This window comes from Oenanthe melanoleuca, chromosome 1, assembly GCF_029582105.1.
Source record: "Oenanthe melanoleuca isolate GR-GAL-2019-014 chromosome 1, OMel1.0, whole genome shotgun sequence".
Classification (NCBI taxonomy): Eukaryota; Metazoa; Chordata; class Aves; order Passeriformes; family Muscicapidae; genus Oenanthe; species Oenanthe melanoleuca.
In genome coordinates, this window is record NC_079333.1 from 54,592,224 (window position 1) to 54,604,411 (window position 12,188).

At 38.0% G+C, this 12,188-nt stretch overlaps 2 protein-coding genes across 8 annotated transcripts in view; one reads left to right on the top strand and one right to left on the bottom strand.

The window, feature by feature from the left end:
* The window catches only part of EPSTI1 (epithelial stromal interaction 1), a 48,244-nt gene extending 37,347 nt beyond the window's left edge, over positions 1-10,897 (top strand). For 4 of the 5 annotated variants that reach the window (XM_056496055.1, XM_056496071.1, XM_056496082.1 and 1 more), the window contains 4 exons: positions 2,510-2,583; positions 4,467-4,564; positions 8,794-8,827; positions 10,320-10,897. In XM_056496055.1, the coding sequence (XP_056352030.1) occupies positions 2,510-2,583; positions 4,467-4,554 (162 nt within the window). In that variant the 3' untranslated portion in view covers positions 4,555-4,564; positions 8,794-8,827; positions 10,320-10,897. The remainder of the gene's footprint in view (positions 1-2,509; positions 2,584-4,466; positions 4,565-8,793; positions 8,828-10,319) is intronic. The other variant, XR_008840933.1, reaches the window with a different exon arrangement.
* AKAP11 (A-kinase anchoring protein 11) overlaps positions 1-12,188 on the bottom strand; it is a 384,481-nt gene that overhangs the window by 121,969 nt on the left and 250,324 nt on the right. The window lies entirely within an intron of this gene.

Sequence of the window (12,188 nt, forward strand, 5' to 3'; positions counted from 1 at the left end):
AATTTGAACAGGGACAGGACAATTATGTTCAAGGCTGTTTGCATCTGGAAAATTTGAGTAATTGTGCAGAGGATTTTTTGACCATGGCAACCGATTTCATAGGCTTAGGAAACCACTTTACTCCCTTGCAGGCAGAAGTGGTCTTACTGAGAAATTAAGGGTGATCTCTCTGAATTGTCTCTTTCTAGAGAATTAAGGGCCACGGGTCCCGCTTTTTCAAATGGGGATGTGGAAATGCTCAGATTTGCTCTAAATTATAATATGCCTCTCTGTGTCCTTGCTGATTACCTAACTAAAGAGTTTTGTGTTGTCTGAAAAGCAGGCATTCCATAACTGCAACTTTGAACTCCATATTCTGTGTAGGCATCATGCATTGCCTGAAACATTCAGTTCCTCTGGTACAGATTTGGGTCCCATATCCAGATGAAGTTCATCTACCAAAGGTGATGTCACTGTGCAAAGTTACCTGTCTGAACCTGGAGTCAGGCTTCAGGTGTGACTGTGAAAGTACAGGGAGGGCAGTACTTGAAAATCTAGCAAACAATTTGAAAACATGTGAGCAAGTTCTGAGCCACTTGCTGTGCCTCTGCTGTTACTAACATCTAAATTAATGTTAAGCTACTTCTGCAGTGGGAGAATTTTGAGCACAACAGATTCCATGCACTGAGTTTTTTCTAGAGCTGGAGAACTTACTCATCCCCCCTTTCTTTACATGTTGGGGATGTGTCCTCATTTCATGGTATTCTAACAACTATGATGCTGGGAAAAAAAAGGTGGGGCAAAAGGGAGTCTCTTAATTGCTGTCCCATCAGGTGTATACTCAGAACCTATACAGAGAAAAGGTTTTTGAACACCAGCCTGGATGGGTGTAAAGCTGGTTCCTGTTGTAGTCTGTACATGGATCCTTCCAAAGAGACAAGAACTACAGATGTAAATTAGCATGCCCTTAATTCAGGGTTTAAGAGACTTGTGTAGAGCTGTAGACTCTTCAGCCATTTCCATGGGTTGCTAAGGAGGTGTTGGCTGCTCTCAGGCTGCTCTTGTTTGCTATGTGGTTCCAAGGTCTCCTTGCCTTTACAGTTGCTGCTGCCTATTGTGCAGAGTAATGCACTACTTACAAACCTACTGTAAATAATATGTATTTTAAGGGCTCCAATAATTGTCCCTTGGCTATATGTTGGCTTCTACTTCAGACCAATATTTATTAAAGTAATTGTGAATTCTGTCTGGTGTGTACCTCCTAGCACAGTGTAGCTATAAAGTGTGTAGGTATTGTCAGTTCCCTTTTTTCTTCAGAGCAGGTTTTAGTATGTATTGCTTGATTTAGAAATTTTCAGTACGCTTTGAACACCACATCATATACACACAATATATTTCAGAACATTACTCCAAGAGAGGAGTCGGCATATTGGAAAGTCAGATACTGAGTTTTAATTTTCAGGTTGAATAGTTATTTAAAATAGTGAAAATTGAGGTTGGCTTTTTTATTTCTTAATCCTGTTTCTTCTTTTAGGGCTAGACAAATATTGATACACAACACATTCTCAGTTATTGATTTTCTCCATACATTTATTGCATACTTTTTACTTAATGTTCCACTTAAATTGATTTTAAAAAAAAAAAAAAAAAAAAGATCTTGTAGTTCCATTCAGTTATTGAAGCTTTTATCTAACCACATAATTTTATTTTAGTTTCTATTCTTACTGCTGTGCAGTTGCTATGGAAAATATGAAAGATGGGTCAGTTCCTATGCCTTCCCCCTTGCCCTGCAAGGCAAATCTCCTTTGCAGAAAATCTGCAACTTCTTAGGTGTGTTGCAGGCAGAAGGAGCTGGACAAACAAGCACACATACAGACCAGAGTTATACCAGTTTTTTTCGCAGTTCTGGCTAAAATTGCATAAGCAAAGTCTCCTTGGAAAAGAATTCCCTTTGATGCTGTTTATATACCTTAATACTACATAAGGCTGGTGGTCTGCTGCCATGCTGGCAGCTTCTACATGTTTCCATTTCAACAAGTACCTTCTTCCCTCCTCAGCCTGAAGGGAGCCCCAGCGAGCTGGAGGGACACACCACATCACATACCCCAGATCTCACCTTCTGCTTGCCCTTCTTACCCTCCTTCTTACCCTGTGGGTGTGACAGCTGTATCTGCTCCTGGCTTTGGCTGTCATGCCCCTTGGAAGCACTGGGAAATTCAAACCTGTGTTTTGAGACAAGGGAAAACAGACTGATGTCTGGTATACCCCTTTAAGTGTAGGACTGTTAATGTCTGAATCCTGTAACTTCCCACTTTTTAAGGCACAAACAAAAAATTATCCACATTCTAAACAGAAAAACCCACTCAGTTTTTAACATAGTGCTGTCACATAAGTAAAATGCTGCTGAGAGATGTTCTGACTAACTGAGAGACGTTCTATCATGTGGAATTAATAGGGTTTGCAGCATGTTAATTAAAAGTAAGTTTGTTTGTTTGTTTATTTGCTTGTTTTTCACTTTTATCATTGCCAGGCTGAATTAATGGCATTTAAAGAAAAGCAGGAAGAGGAAACCAGGACAAGAGAACTTAAAAATGAACAGAGGAGGTATGATGCAAAAAATGCAGAATACACTCAAAGTGAATTCCCACCTGGAAAGGGTCTCAAAATTGCAGGCACTCATGCTTTAGAAGACTGTTGCAATGAGGATCCGTGATCTCATCTCTGGTTTAGCCTTGCTTTTAAATGAGCCACTAATATCCATCATTACAACTGATCACTCTATGCAATATGACCCAGAGTGCCTTTCTCTCTTTATTTATCCTATCAGCATAGGATGCAGTAGAGGGTAGAAATTATTAATTGTTTCATGGATGATTACTAGTGCAGTAGCTTCAGCTACACACTTTATCTGTGTATCTTTATGTGAGCCTAGGTATTTATATACTTTTATTTTAATAGCTACACTTATTTTAGAATGTTCTACTTTGTCCATGCCCCATCTTGGGGTTAACTGTCTCTGAGGTTAGGAGACAGAGCTAAACCTGGGATTTGGTATTGATTCAGATGGAACCTGCAGTGCAGCAACACCTTCTGCAGCTGCAATCTTTGCACCCCCAGGCTGTGCCCCACTGCTGTGCTCAACAGTTCTCATCCTCCACTTCTGTCACTTAACTGGCTTTTCACTATCCTGTAGCACAGCTTTATTCTCAGCTTTGTTTTCTGCTGGTAAAAAGAAACAATGCTCAGGTTTAAAAGTAAGAACACCATTTGTTTCCTTTTTTTAAAATCACTATGTAAATATTTAAAAAATACTTCTGTAGGTAACCGCTCTCCAGACTGCTTTAATTTCTTTTTTTTTTCTCATTGAAATAATTACCCATTGAAGTTAATGAAGGATTTTTTATTCAGTCTATCTCATATCCCTAGACAGAAATAACCCAGTATTTTGCTTTTTATCTCATTCTTATCAACATCAATGTAAAACACTCTAAAACAACAGTCATGTCAAAGCATGTGTGTCAGTCCTAAGCAGTAATCAAAAGGAAAAAGAAACACTTTTCCAAAGAATCATAGAATGATTTGGGTTGAAAGGGACCTTAAAGGTCATCTAGTTCCAACACCTGCCATGGGCAGGGACCAGGTTGCTCAGAGCCCAATCCAGCCTGGAACACTGCCAGGAATGGGGTATCCACAGCTTCTCTGGGCAACCTGTGCCAGTGCCTCAGCACCCCCATAGTAAAGAATTTCTTCCTAATATCCAATCTAAATCTACCCCCTTTCAGTCTCAAGCCATTCTCCCTTGCCCCGTAACACACGCCCCTGTAAAAATCCCCCTCCATCTCTCTTGTAGCCCACTTTAGGTACTGAAAGGTTGCTGTGAGGTCACCCCAGAGGCTTGTCTTCTCCATGCCAAACAATCCCAATGTGAAAATATTTAAAACAGATTGAGGAAAACTGTGTCTGCATTTGTCCATGCTTTCCAGATTGATAGAGCAGTGCAGGAAAATGCTAGAATTTCAGAGCTGGATGGTGGAAAAGTTGTCAGCTGCATAAATTGTCTCTATTAGTAATAAGCTTAAGTGGATTTTTCCATTTTTATTAGGAAATCAGTACTTCTAGAAACTTTCCTTGTGCACTGAAGGCTGAAAGATTACCCAAAGTGAATTGTCAAAATAGGTAACCTCCCTAGAAAGATGGATGTGGTACACAGGTCATCCCCTATGGAGAATTTTGGTGCATTATGCACAGCAGCCAAGGTGTGCCTTTTTAATCACAACAGGCTGATCCCAGGATAAGGATGAGGAATTGAAAATTAAATCCATCTGATCTCATGCCCATCCATGGTTATGCAGCACAGGCTTGAAAAATACAGGAAGATGGGCACTGAACAGATGGGAAGGGAAAGCCACTCACAGAATGTTAAATTTCAATAGTTTGTGAACTTCTCAGCTGCCTCAGTCATTATTAATTTTTTGTTGTACTTTTAGGGTAAATAATGCTTTCCTGGACAGACTCCAGAACAAAACACAGCCTGATGACATCTACCACCCTGGATATACTGGATTACCTCAATAATGGCACCTTGGTAAGTTTTTTGGTACAGAATGTAGAAGCAGTTAGATTGCTTAAACATTGAATTTTTTTCCAGACATTATTGTGTGCCTGTGTGTGTTTAGCCTGCCTGACAGAACTTACAGCCCTGGCTGGCTGTCCTCAACACCCTTCAGGAAGAAATTCTGTCTAAAATATAAGCTGTTCAAATGGGAGGAGGAAGGAGCAGCTGCTCTTCCAGCAGAATTTGTGTGCAAGGTGCTCAATGCAAGGAGCTACATCCAAGGTACTTCCTTAATTTCACAATAAGGGTATGGAAATCATTACAGATTTTTTTTAAGTCTTTAAATGAAAGATGCTTGGATATGCTGTAAATATATTTTAGTAAGATATTGAAGTTGGAGGGAGAAAATCCCATATCTATATCTGTATCTATTTATCTATATCTATATCTATATCTATATATATATATATATATGTATTTCCATATGTACTATTCATTTTTTACCTATATAAAATTATGACAAAGAAGGCTAAATCAAACTACATTTGATTTAAAATCAGTATTTATAAGAATTCTTTGAAGATATCTTGACCATAATCTATTAAACATCCATTCATTTTTTCAACTGTCCTAATGAGACAATAATGTGACTGTTGTTTAGAACTGCACTTTTCAGTGTAAAAAAAATGAAATTATATGTGTTCCCCATAATGGAATTTTCCATTAGGTTGAAAGTCTATGTATGAAAGGGGCAGCAGGGGTTTGCCTTTAGCCAGATGCACATGCCCTCTTTCACAGGGTGGGTGTTGGTACCACCAAATGAGTGTGCTCAGCCCAGGCACAGTTTTAACAACAGATAACTCTGTGATGAATGCAACCAATCCATGTGGGGGATGTTTTTATATATATATTCAAAGAATGCATCAGCACAAATGCAATAAACCCCTATGTATAGAAGTGATAAATCTCCTACTCTGTTATTTACTTAATGACTCCCAAGTAACCTGCCTTCTGCTGGCTAATGCTAGATCTATTTTCCTTTATGTTATAATGTGAGATTTGAAGGCTAAACAGAGCAGGAAAAGATTAAACTATGAAAGAATATGTCATAATGGATAGGAATTAAAAAATGAGTTTTGGTAACAAGTAGAAGAAAGAAAAATAATCTCTCAAAAGATAGGCTGGAGGCAGCAATCTCAGTGTCTTTGATTATACCAAGGTTCTTCTCCTTTCCTTTGGGATTTTAAACAAAAAGAGCGGAACTCCAGGCAGGGCTTACAAGTCTGCAGCCTGCCATTTTACATTACAAGGGAGTTAACCAAAACAGGTCAGACTATACACTAAGATTAAAAGAAGTTAAAAAGGTTCCCAAAGTAAAGACCTGAAGGTAATTTTTGAGCCTATTCCACCTGTGCAGTGGCACCAAAGAGGAAATATTTGTTCTCTTTTCCTCTTGTTTTTTTTTTTTTTTCCCTGTTTGAACTCTTTACAGTCACAAGGACTTCACACTTACAGAAACTGAATGTTGTGCTCTATTGCTGTTGTACCTACTCTATTTTTCACTGTAAGTTCTATTAGCCTGGTTTCCTAAAGAAATGAAGTTTGTACGATCACGCTGTCTGTCTGCATGTAATAAGGTTTTCCAGCTGCTGGCCAATCTTGGCTAAATTTGAAAGGGATTATAAGTCTCAGAGATAATTAAATTTCTCTGTGTTTTGTGAAAAGCAGTTACTAGCATAGGAGACAGTCTAAAACAGTGCCCACTCTGAGGGGTGGTGCATTCTCTGCATTGTTTGACTGCAGCCCTCTGGCAGATCAGCCTGGGCACAGCTCCAGAGCAGCTGCAGCTCTGCCCTGATTTCCTGGGGGCTAGGGGATTCAGAAAGGGACATGGATATCACAGAAGACATGGAGAAAAGGGGAGGAGGCTGACTATATTGTGTATGTCTGGGGAGAGGGCAGGAGAGCAGTTGCATTGTCCCCTAAGCAATAGGAAATGAGTTTTCATTAATTCAAATGCCCTCCAGACATTTTGTGTTTTATTAGGAATATTTATAAGCTTTTATATCAAGAAGGATCTTCACTAATGTAATTTTTTCTGCCTTTTTTATTATAAATGCCAGGGCACTCTCTGGGTGGCAATGTAGTTTCCTTTTTTTAATGGGAAAACAACATAATGAAGTTTCACTTCTATCTGTGAGATACTGCACCCTTGAGAAAGCCTTGAGTCTTGCTGTATGCTATTAAGAAAGCATTAATGCCCTTTGCACTGCCTTTGACCTAAGGATAAACCTTCTAGGACAGGAAGATAAGAAAATAGCTGTTCTCCTTTCAATACCGAAGTTTAATAAATAAAATTATATGATGGAATCACAGAATGGTTTGGGTTGGAAGGTACAGTAAAGATCATCTAGTTCCAAGCCCCCTGCCATGGGCAGGGACAGCTTTCATGAGACCAGGTTGCTCAAAGCTCCAGCCAACTTGGCCTTGAGCACTTCCAGGGATGGGGCATCCACAGCACCCTCACAGTAAAGAATTTCTTCCTAATTTAATCATTACTCAGCCGGGATGTAGAACTGAGACAGTATTTGTTCACTGTTAGGGCACAAGTGACCAGTAAAAACACTTCTGTTGTTACAAAAGAATAACTTTAAAACAGTTGCACATTTTGTTTTTCACTGCCTTGTGAGATTTGCCATATCCAAGTATGTAGGGATTTGCAGACACCAACAGCTAATGCATGGCAAGACTGTAACAGAGATCTTGTTAATTTTTTGCATTAAAATGGAGCACTGTCAAGTACCCTTTTGTTTATTCTGTAAATGGGGAGAGGTCACATTGTGAACATATGAAATTTATAGGTCTGCCCTTCTTTAATGAAATACTAGTTGCCTTGCTGAAACTCTCTGAGCCATAGCACACCCAGAATCCAGAAGCCAAGGTGACATATTACATCTTCCTGTCTCCATTATATCCAGAGTGATGCATAAGAATGAGAAGTGCTCCCTCAAATGCTGACTCTGCTCTTTCAGTGGATGCATAATTCCAGATATTTGCTGTGGAAAGCAACTATGCCCTGAATACACAGGTGCAGTGGGACAGGAAACCCCATTCTCTTCCTTTCCCATGTGCAGAAAGATGCTGGATAAATTTGTTTTGAGGAAACATGATTTACAGATAAAGCTATTTTAAATAAACATGGTTTGTGGGTTTGCATATTGTTTAGTTCTTGCAGCATGACCCATGGGAAAGTTTCTTTTCAGTTTCAACCAGCACTTGATGTATGCTTTTTGTGACCAGTTGAAGAGGGAACAAGTCATGAAGTTTACTATTGCACAGCAAAAAGAGCCACAGCTCAAAGGCCCCTGAAGTCACAAGGCCAGCATGCATGCCACAGGTTTCTGTAAACAATCCATCTTTAATATATTTTCAGAAGGATCGAGTTGCACTAAAAATGCTGGTTTCCAGAAACAAAGAAAAAGCTCTTACTTAACATGGGAATATTGAGAAAAGTATAGAAGGTTCCAGAATGGAATCCACAATGTTTACATTTGTTTAAATGAATAATGTGATTTGCTAACTTAGCTTTTACTTGGTTAGCCTATGTACAGTCTGATTTGTTTCCTAAAACTGGTTGTTTTCTTGTTTGTTGGGTTTTTGTTTTTTTTTACTGAGAGTAACGTGCTTGTCCTTCCTGACAGAAAATATAGAAACTACTTAGCAGAAGTAGCAGCATCAATAAAGGGACCTCAGATGAGTAGGTTCAGGCAGGTTATAGCTCAGTTTAGTGATTTACCCCTGGCAAGGCTGTCAAACATCATATGCAGATGTGTTTCACATGCCTTGATCTTGAGCTTAATCATCTTTGCTTTGAGAATCTCATCCTAAATGAGAATAGTGGCAATCTGGACAGGAACAGAAGAAACTTGTCACTCTTTCAAATTGTGTGAGGTTAAGGATTGAAGTATCTGAAGATATTTGAAATACTTCTAGATTTTTTTTTTCCCAAACAGAAGCAAGATATGTTTATCTCTTGAGTCAATACATCCTGTTATTTATTTAGAGTTCTAATCAAAGATGTTTCTTGCTATGACTGGAATCTTGCAGAAGGATTTGTTTGTTATTTTAAGTGGAGTTTCAAAAGTGCTTCAAATAATCAAGAAATCTCCACACAACTAGATAATCATAATTCCTTTCATAAATAAGTAAATGTATTGCACATTTTACTGTACTAATGCATTTTTTTTTCTTTTATCCAGGAGTAATATCCACTTGTAATAAAGAAGGAGCAAGGTAAGAATAATGTTCTTTTTAGGACAGTATTAGTTTGGCTTTGAATTTGACATTTCATTATGAGAACTTACGTAGTTTAATTTTGAAACAATATGAGAAGGGATCTTAACATAAATGCATTCCAACTCTGTGTTTGGGGGCCATGCAATGGCACATACCTAATCTGAAACATGATTTTTGTAAAGAATCACAGAATGTGTATTGCAAGTAAGAAGAATTGATGATGGCATTGAAGGCATCTTCTGGGCCTGCCTTGATATTTAGGCTAAAACTTCACCACAGCCATGTTCTCTGAATCATAGACTGTGCCTGGATAAACCTGAACAGCTCAGGAATGGGGCTGGAAGTGCAGGAGGTGACTCAGTAAACTTCCAGTGTTCTCAAGTGCCAGGTGATACTGTGGAGATACTGGGGCTCTGTTATTCCAATTATTTTTCATGAACAAACAGGGAGGTCATGCATATCAGTGGAGGTTGTCAGTAAAACACCACTATTGAATCAGAAAAACCAGGGCCTCTGTTTTAAAATATCCTTTTCCTGAGGCTCACTGCACCTGTGCTCCTTTCTGAAAGGGGTTCCCATCTCTAATTCTCAGTTCTGACACAAGTATGTCTGCAGAGCCTTTACTTCTGGGCTTGGAGAGTTTTGAAGCAAGTTCAGGTACTGACAGAGATTATTAGTTCTTTAGGAGATTGCTTTTTTTTTTTTTTTTTTTTGAGAGCTGGCATTTTATAAAAAGGAATTTAAAATAATCAAACTTTTAAAAGCCCCTTGCTTCCAGCCCTTCTCCTACAAATTTAGATATTCTAATGTGACTTCTTCACCATTTGCTACTCCAACAGTTATGTTAATATTTTTGCAGCAGGGATTTATTCTGAAGAATGGTATCTAAATAATATTGTTGGCTTCCCATAAGTTGTCTTTTCAGTTTTATGAGAAGTAAAATTGTTATGAAAAATTTACTCAAATTCACTAAAGAAATGACAATGTGTAGATAAAGGCAATTCCCTGGGGGGGCAGAAATGCCTATTTTTTGCAGTCCATAGTTCTACTAGGTTTTATAACCTGTGGACAGCTGAAGGGGTTCAATACATTGGATCCTTTGTTGTTTTTCACCATATTTATAATACCAATAATATATTTACATATGAACAGTACAAGAAATATGGATTGGTGTATTTTTAAGCCTTGTTTTACTGTTGTTCTGAAAACACATTTCAGCCTGCTATGTTAATATATTGTTCAAAGAGTTGTTAATATATTGTTCAAAGAGTTATTAATATGTCTGCAGATAATTAGTACATTTTGTGAATTTAATTTACAAAAAGATAGAAATCCCTTCATGAAGGCTTTACATAATTAAAAGCTAAAACCTGTTGGAAGAAAAGGAAGACTTTATTTTCCAGTGGACTTAATCCCTGAGTAGTTGACTTTGAATTTTGTTTTTCTGTAAAAGATAAATTTTAATTCTGTTTTCTCCCTCTTGTTGCAGGGTATTTTCACTTTTATCTGGCCTAGGCCAAATGGCCTCATAAAAGCTCCAAGAAACTGCTCTTTATTGTGGTTCTTTTCTTAGCCTGACTTCAGCTGCACAACCTCTTCATGAGCAAACAGCTGATTATGAAAGTCCTATTAAATTTTTAATAAGAATATATGTAAATTTTTTTTCATAAATTGTTTTGCCTCTTGGAGAATGTAATTATCCCAGTCTTCATGATCCCTGGAAAAGAAGACATAAGTGACCGCAAAAACTGCAGTAATATCTGTGTTTACTTGTTGGTCTATACCTAGAAAAAACTTTCACAGACAATCTAAAAAAGCAGGTAGAGTTTTCTTTTGGGAAGGGAAGTAGAAATGTTGCTGGGGTTTTGTTTGTTTGTCTGTTTTCTGGTTTGTTTGTTGGTTTTGTTTTTTTTTGTGGAAGTTTTGTGAAATTATTTTACTGTTGTACTCAATAGCAGACACTCAAGAAGAAAAATGTGCATTGTAGACAGTATCTTTTAAATAAGTTCTTAGAAAAATACAACACATGAAAGAAAGAAATAAAGCTTGAAAAAACACTGAAATGTACTTGATCTCCCCACATCTTTTGTGATATGATGTAGCGTCTTCTCTCTTTGTCTGTTTTTCCATGGTAACATGGAGTGTGGAATGCTACTCCAACATTAGCTTTAGTTTCCTGCTTTTCTTTGTCCCTCTAGTCCAGTGGAATTTAATTTGTGTCTCCCAGTCTCTGAGACAGATGACAACATTTTAATGCTTTCTAAAAGTCAGCCACATGACCAAGATACTCCTAATGTAAAGAAGGGTGAGCAGTATGCATTACATGAGCCATGCAGAGAAGAAAACGTGTCTGAGGCATTTGCAAGTATGTCTTAGGCCAAGTTAAAGGTCTCCTGAGGAATTTTCTTCAGCATGCAGGCATACCATGATATTTTTCCATCACCTTTGCAGCATGGAAATTTCATAATGAGTCACCTGAAGGTTTTTTTGTACCACGGATGTTGCAATTTTAGCTTTCCCCTGTGGGACACTCCATAGTTGTCTTTGGCTCAAAGAATTACTCAAGTCTCTCATACTGCTAGCTAGCTGATGTTCATAGGAAGTGCTGGAGATCTTGGCAATATTTTTTGGTTTAGCCTTTTTTTTTTTTTGGTAAAAATTTCTGGGAAAATTCCTTGGGAAGGCTTTTCCATACCCACATAGTGGTACTGCATTGCAAGTGGTATTTGGCTGTGCCATTGGACTTCTTCTTTAAAAATTAAATACACTTCTTCAAGAAATCCCTCACCCCAGCCTCCTTTGGTAGATATTAGGGCTGGGGCTAAATATCTGCAGAATGGGCAATGTATACATGCATATATATATATATATATTTTTTTTTTTTTTTTTTTTTTAAAGGAAATGTCTTTGCTATAGTCAGACCCTGGTATTTTACTCTAATGGGGCTCACACTTGTAGGTGGTCTTTTTGAAGCAGTGAACCCAAAGGCTGAGTGGGAGGGGAAGCTACCATTGTCCCCAGCAAGTTGAAATTCAGTCTAACTGTGTTGCTGTTTCTGTATCCAGTGAAAAAGAACTTTTTATTAACCTGCTGCTTTCACATTCAGGAACAGTGATGGTAGGTCACCTTGAGTAACCACTTCCATTAGGCTTTTTTGCTTTCTTTTGGCTGTCTTCAAAGATGAAACTTGATCATAGTCTTCAAAGTGCTTCCCCTTATCCAGCCTTTCAATCTCTTCTTTGAAATGCTGTCTACAAACTATTTGACATTAACTATTCTGGCCCTTTTAATGGAGGAATATCTGAATTTTTCCTCCACTATCTTTCTGAACAGAACAAACAAATCTATATGAACAGTG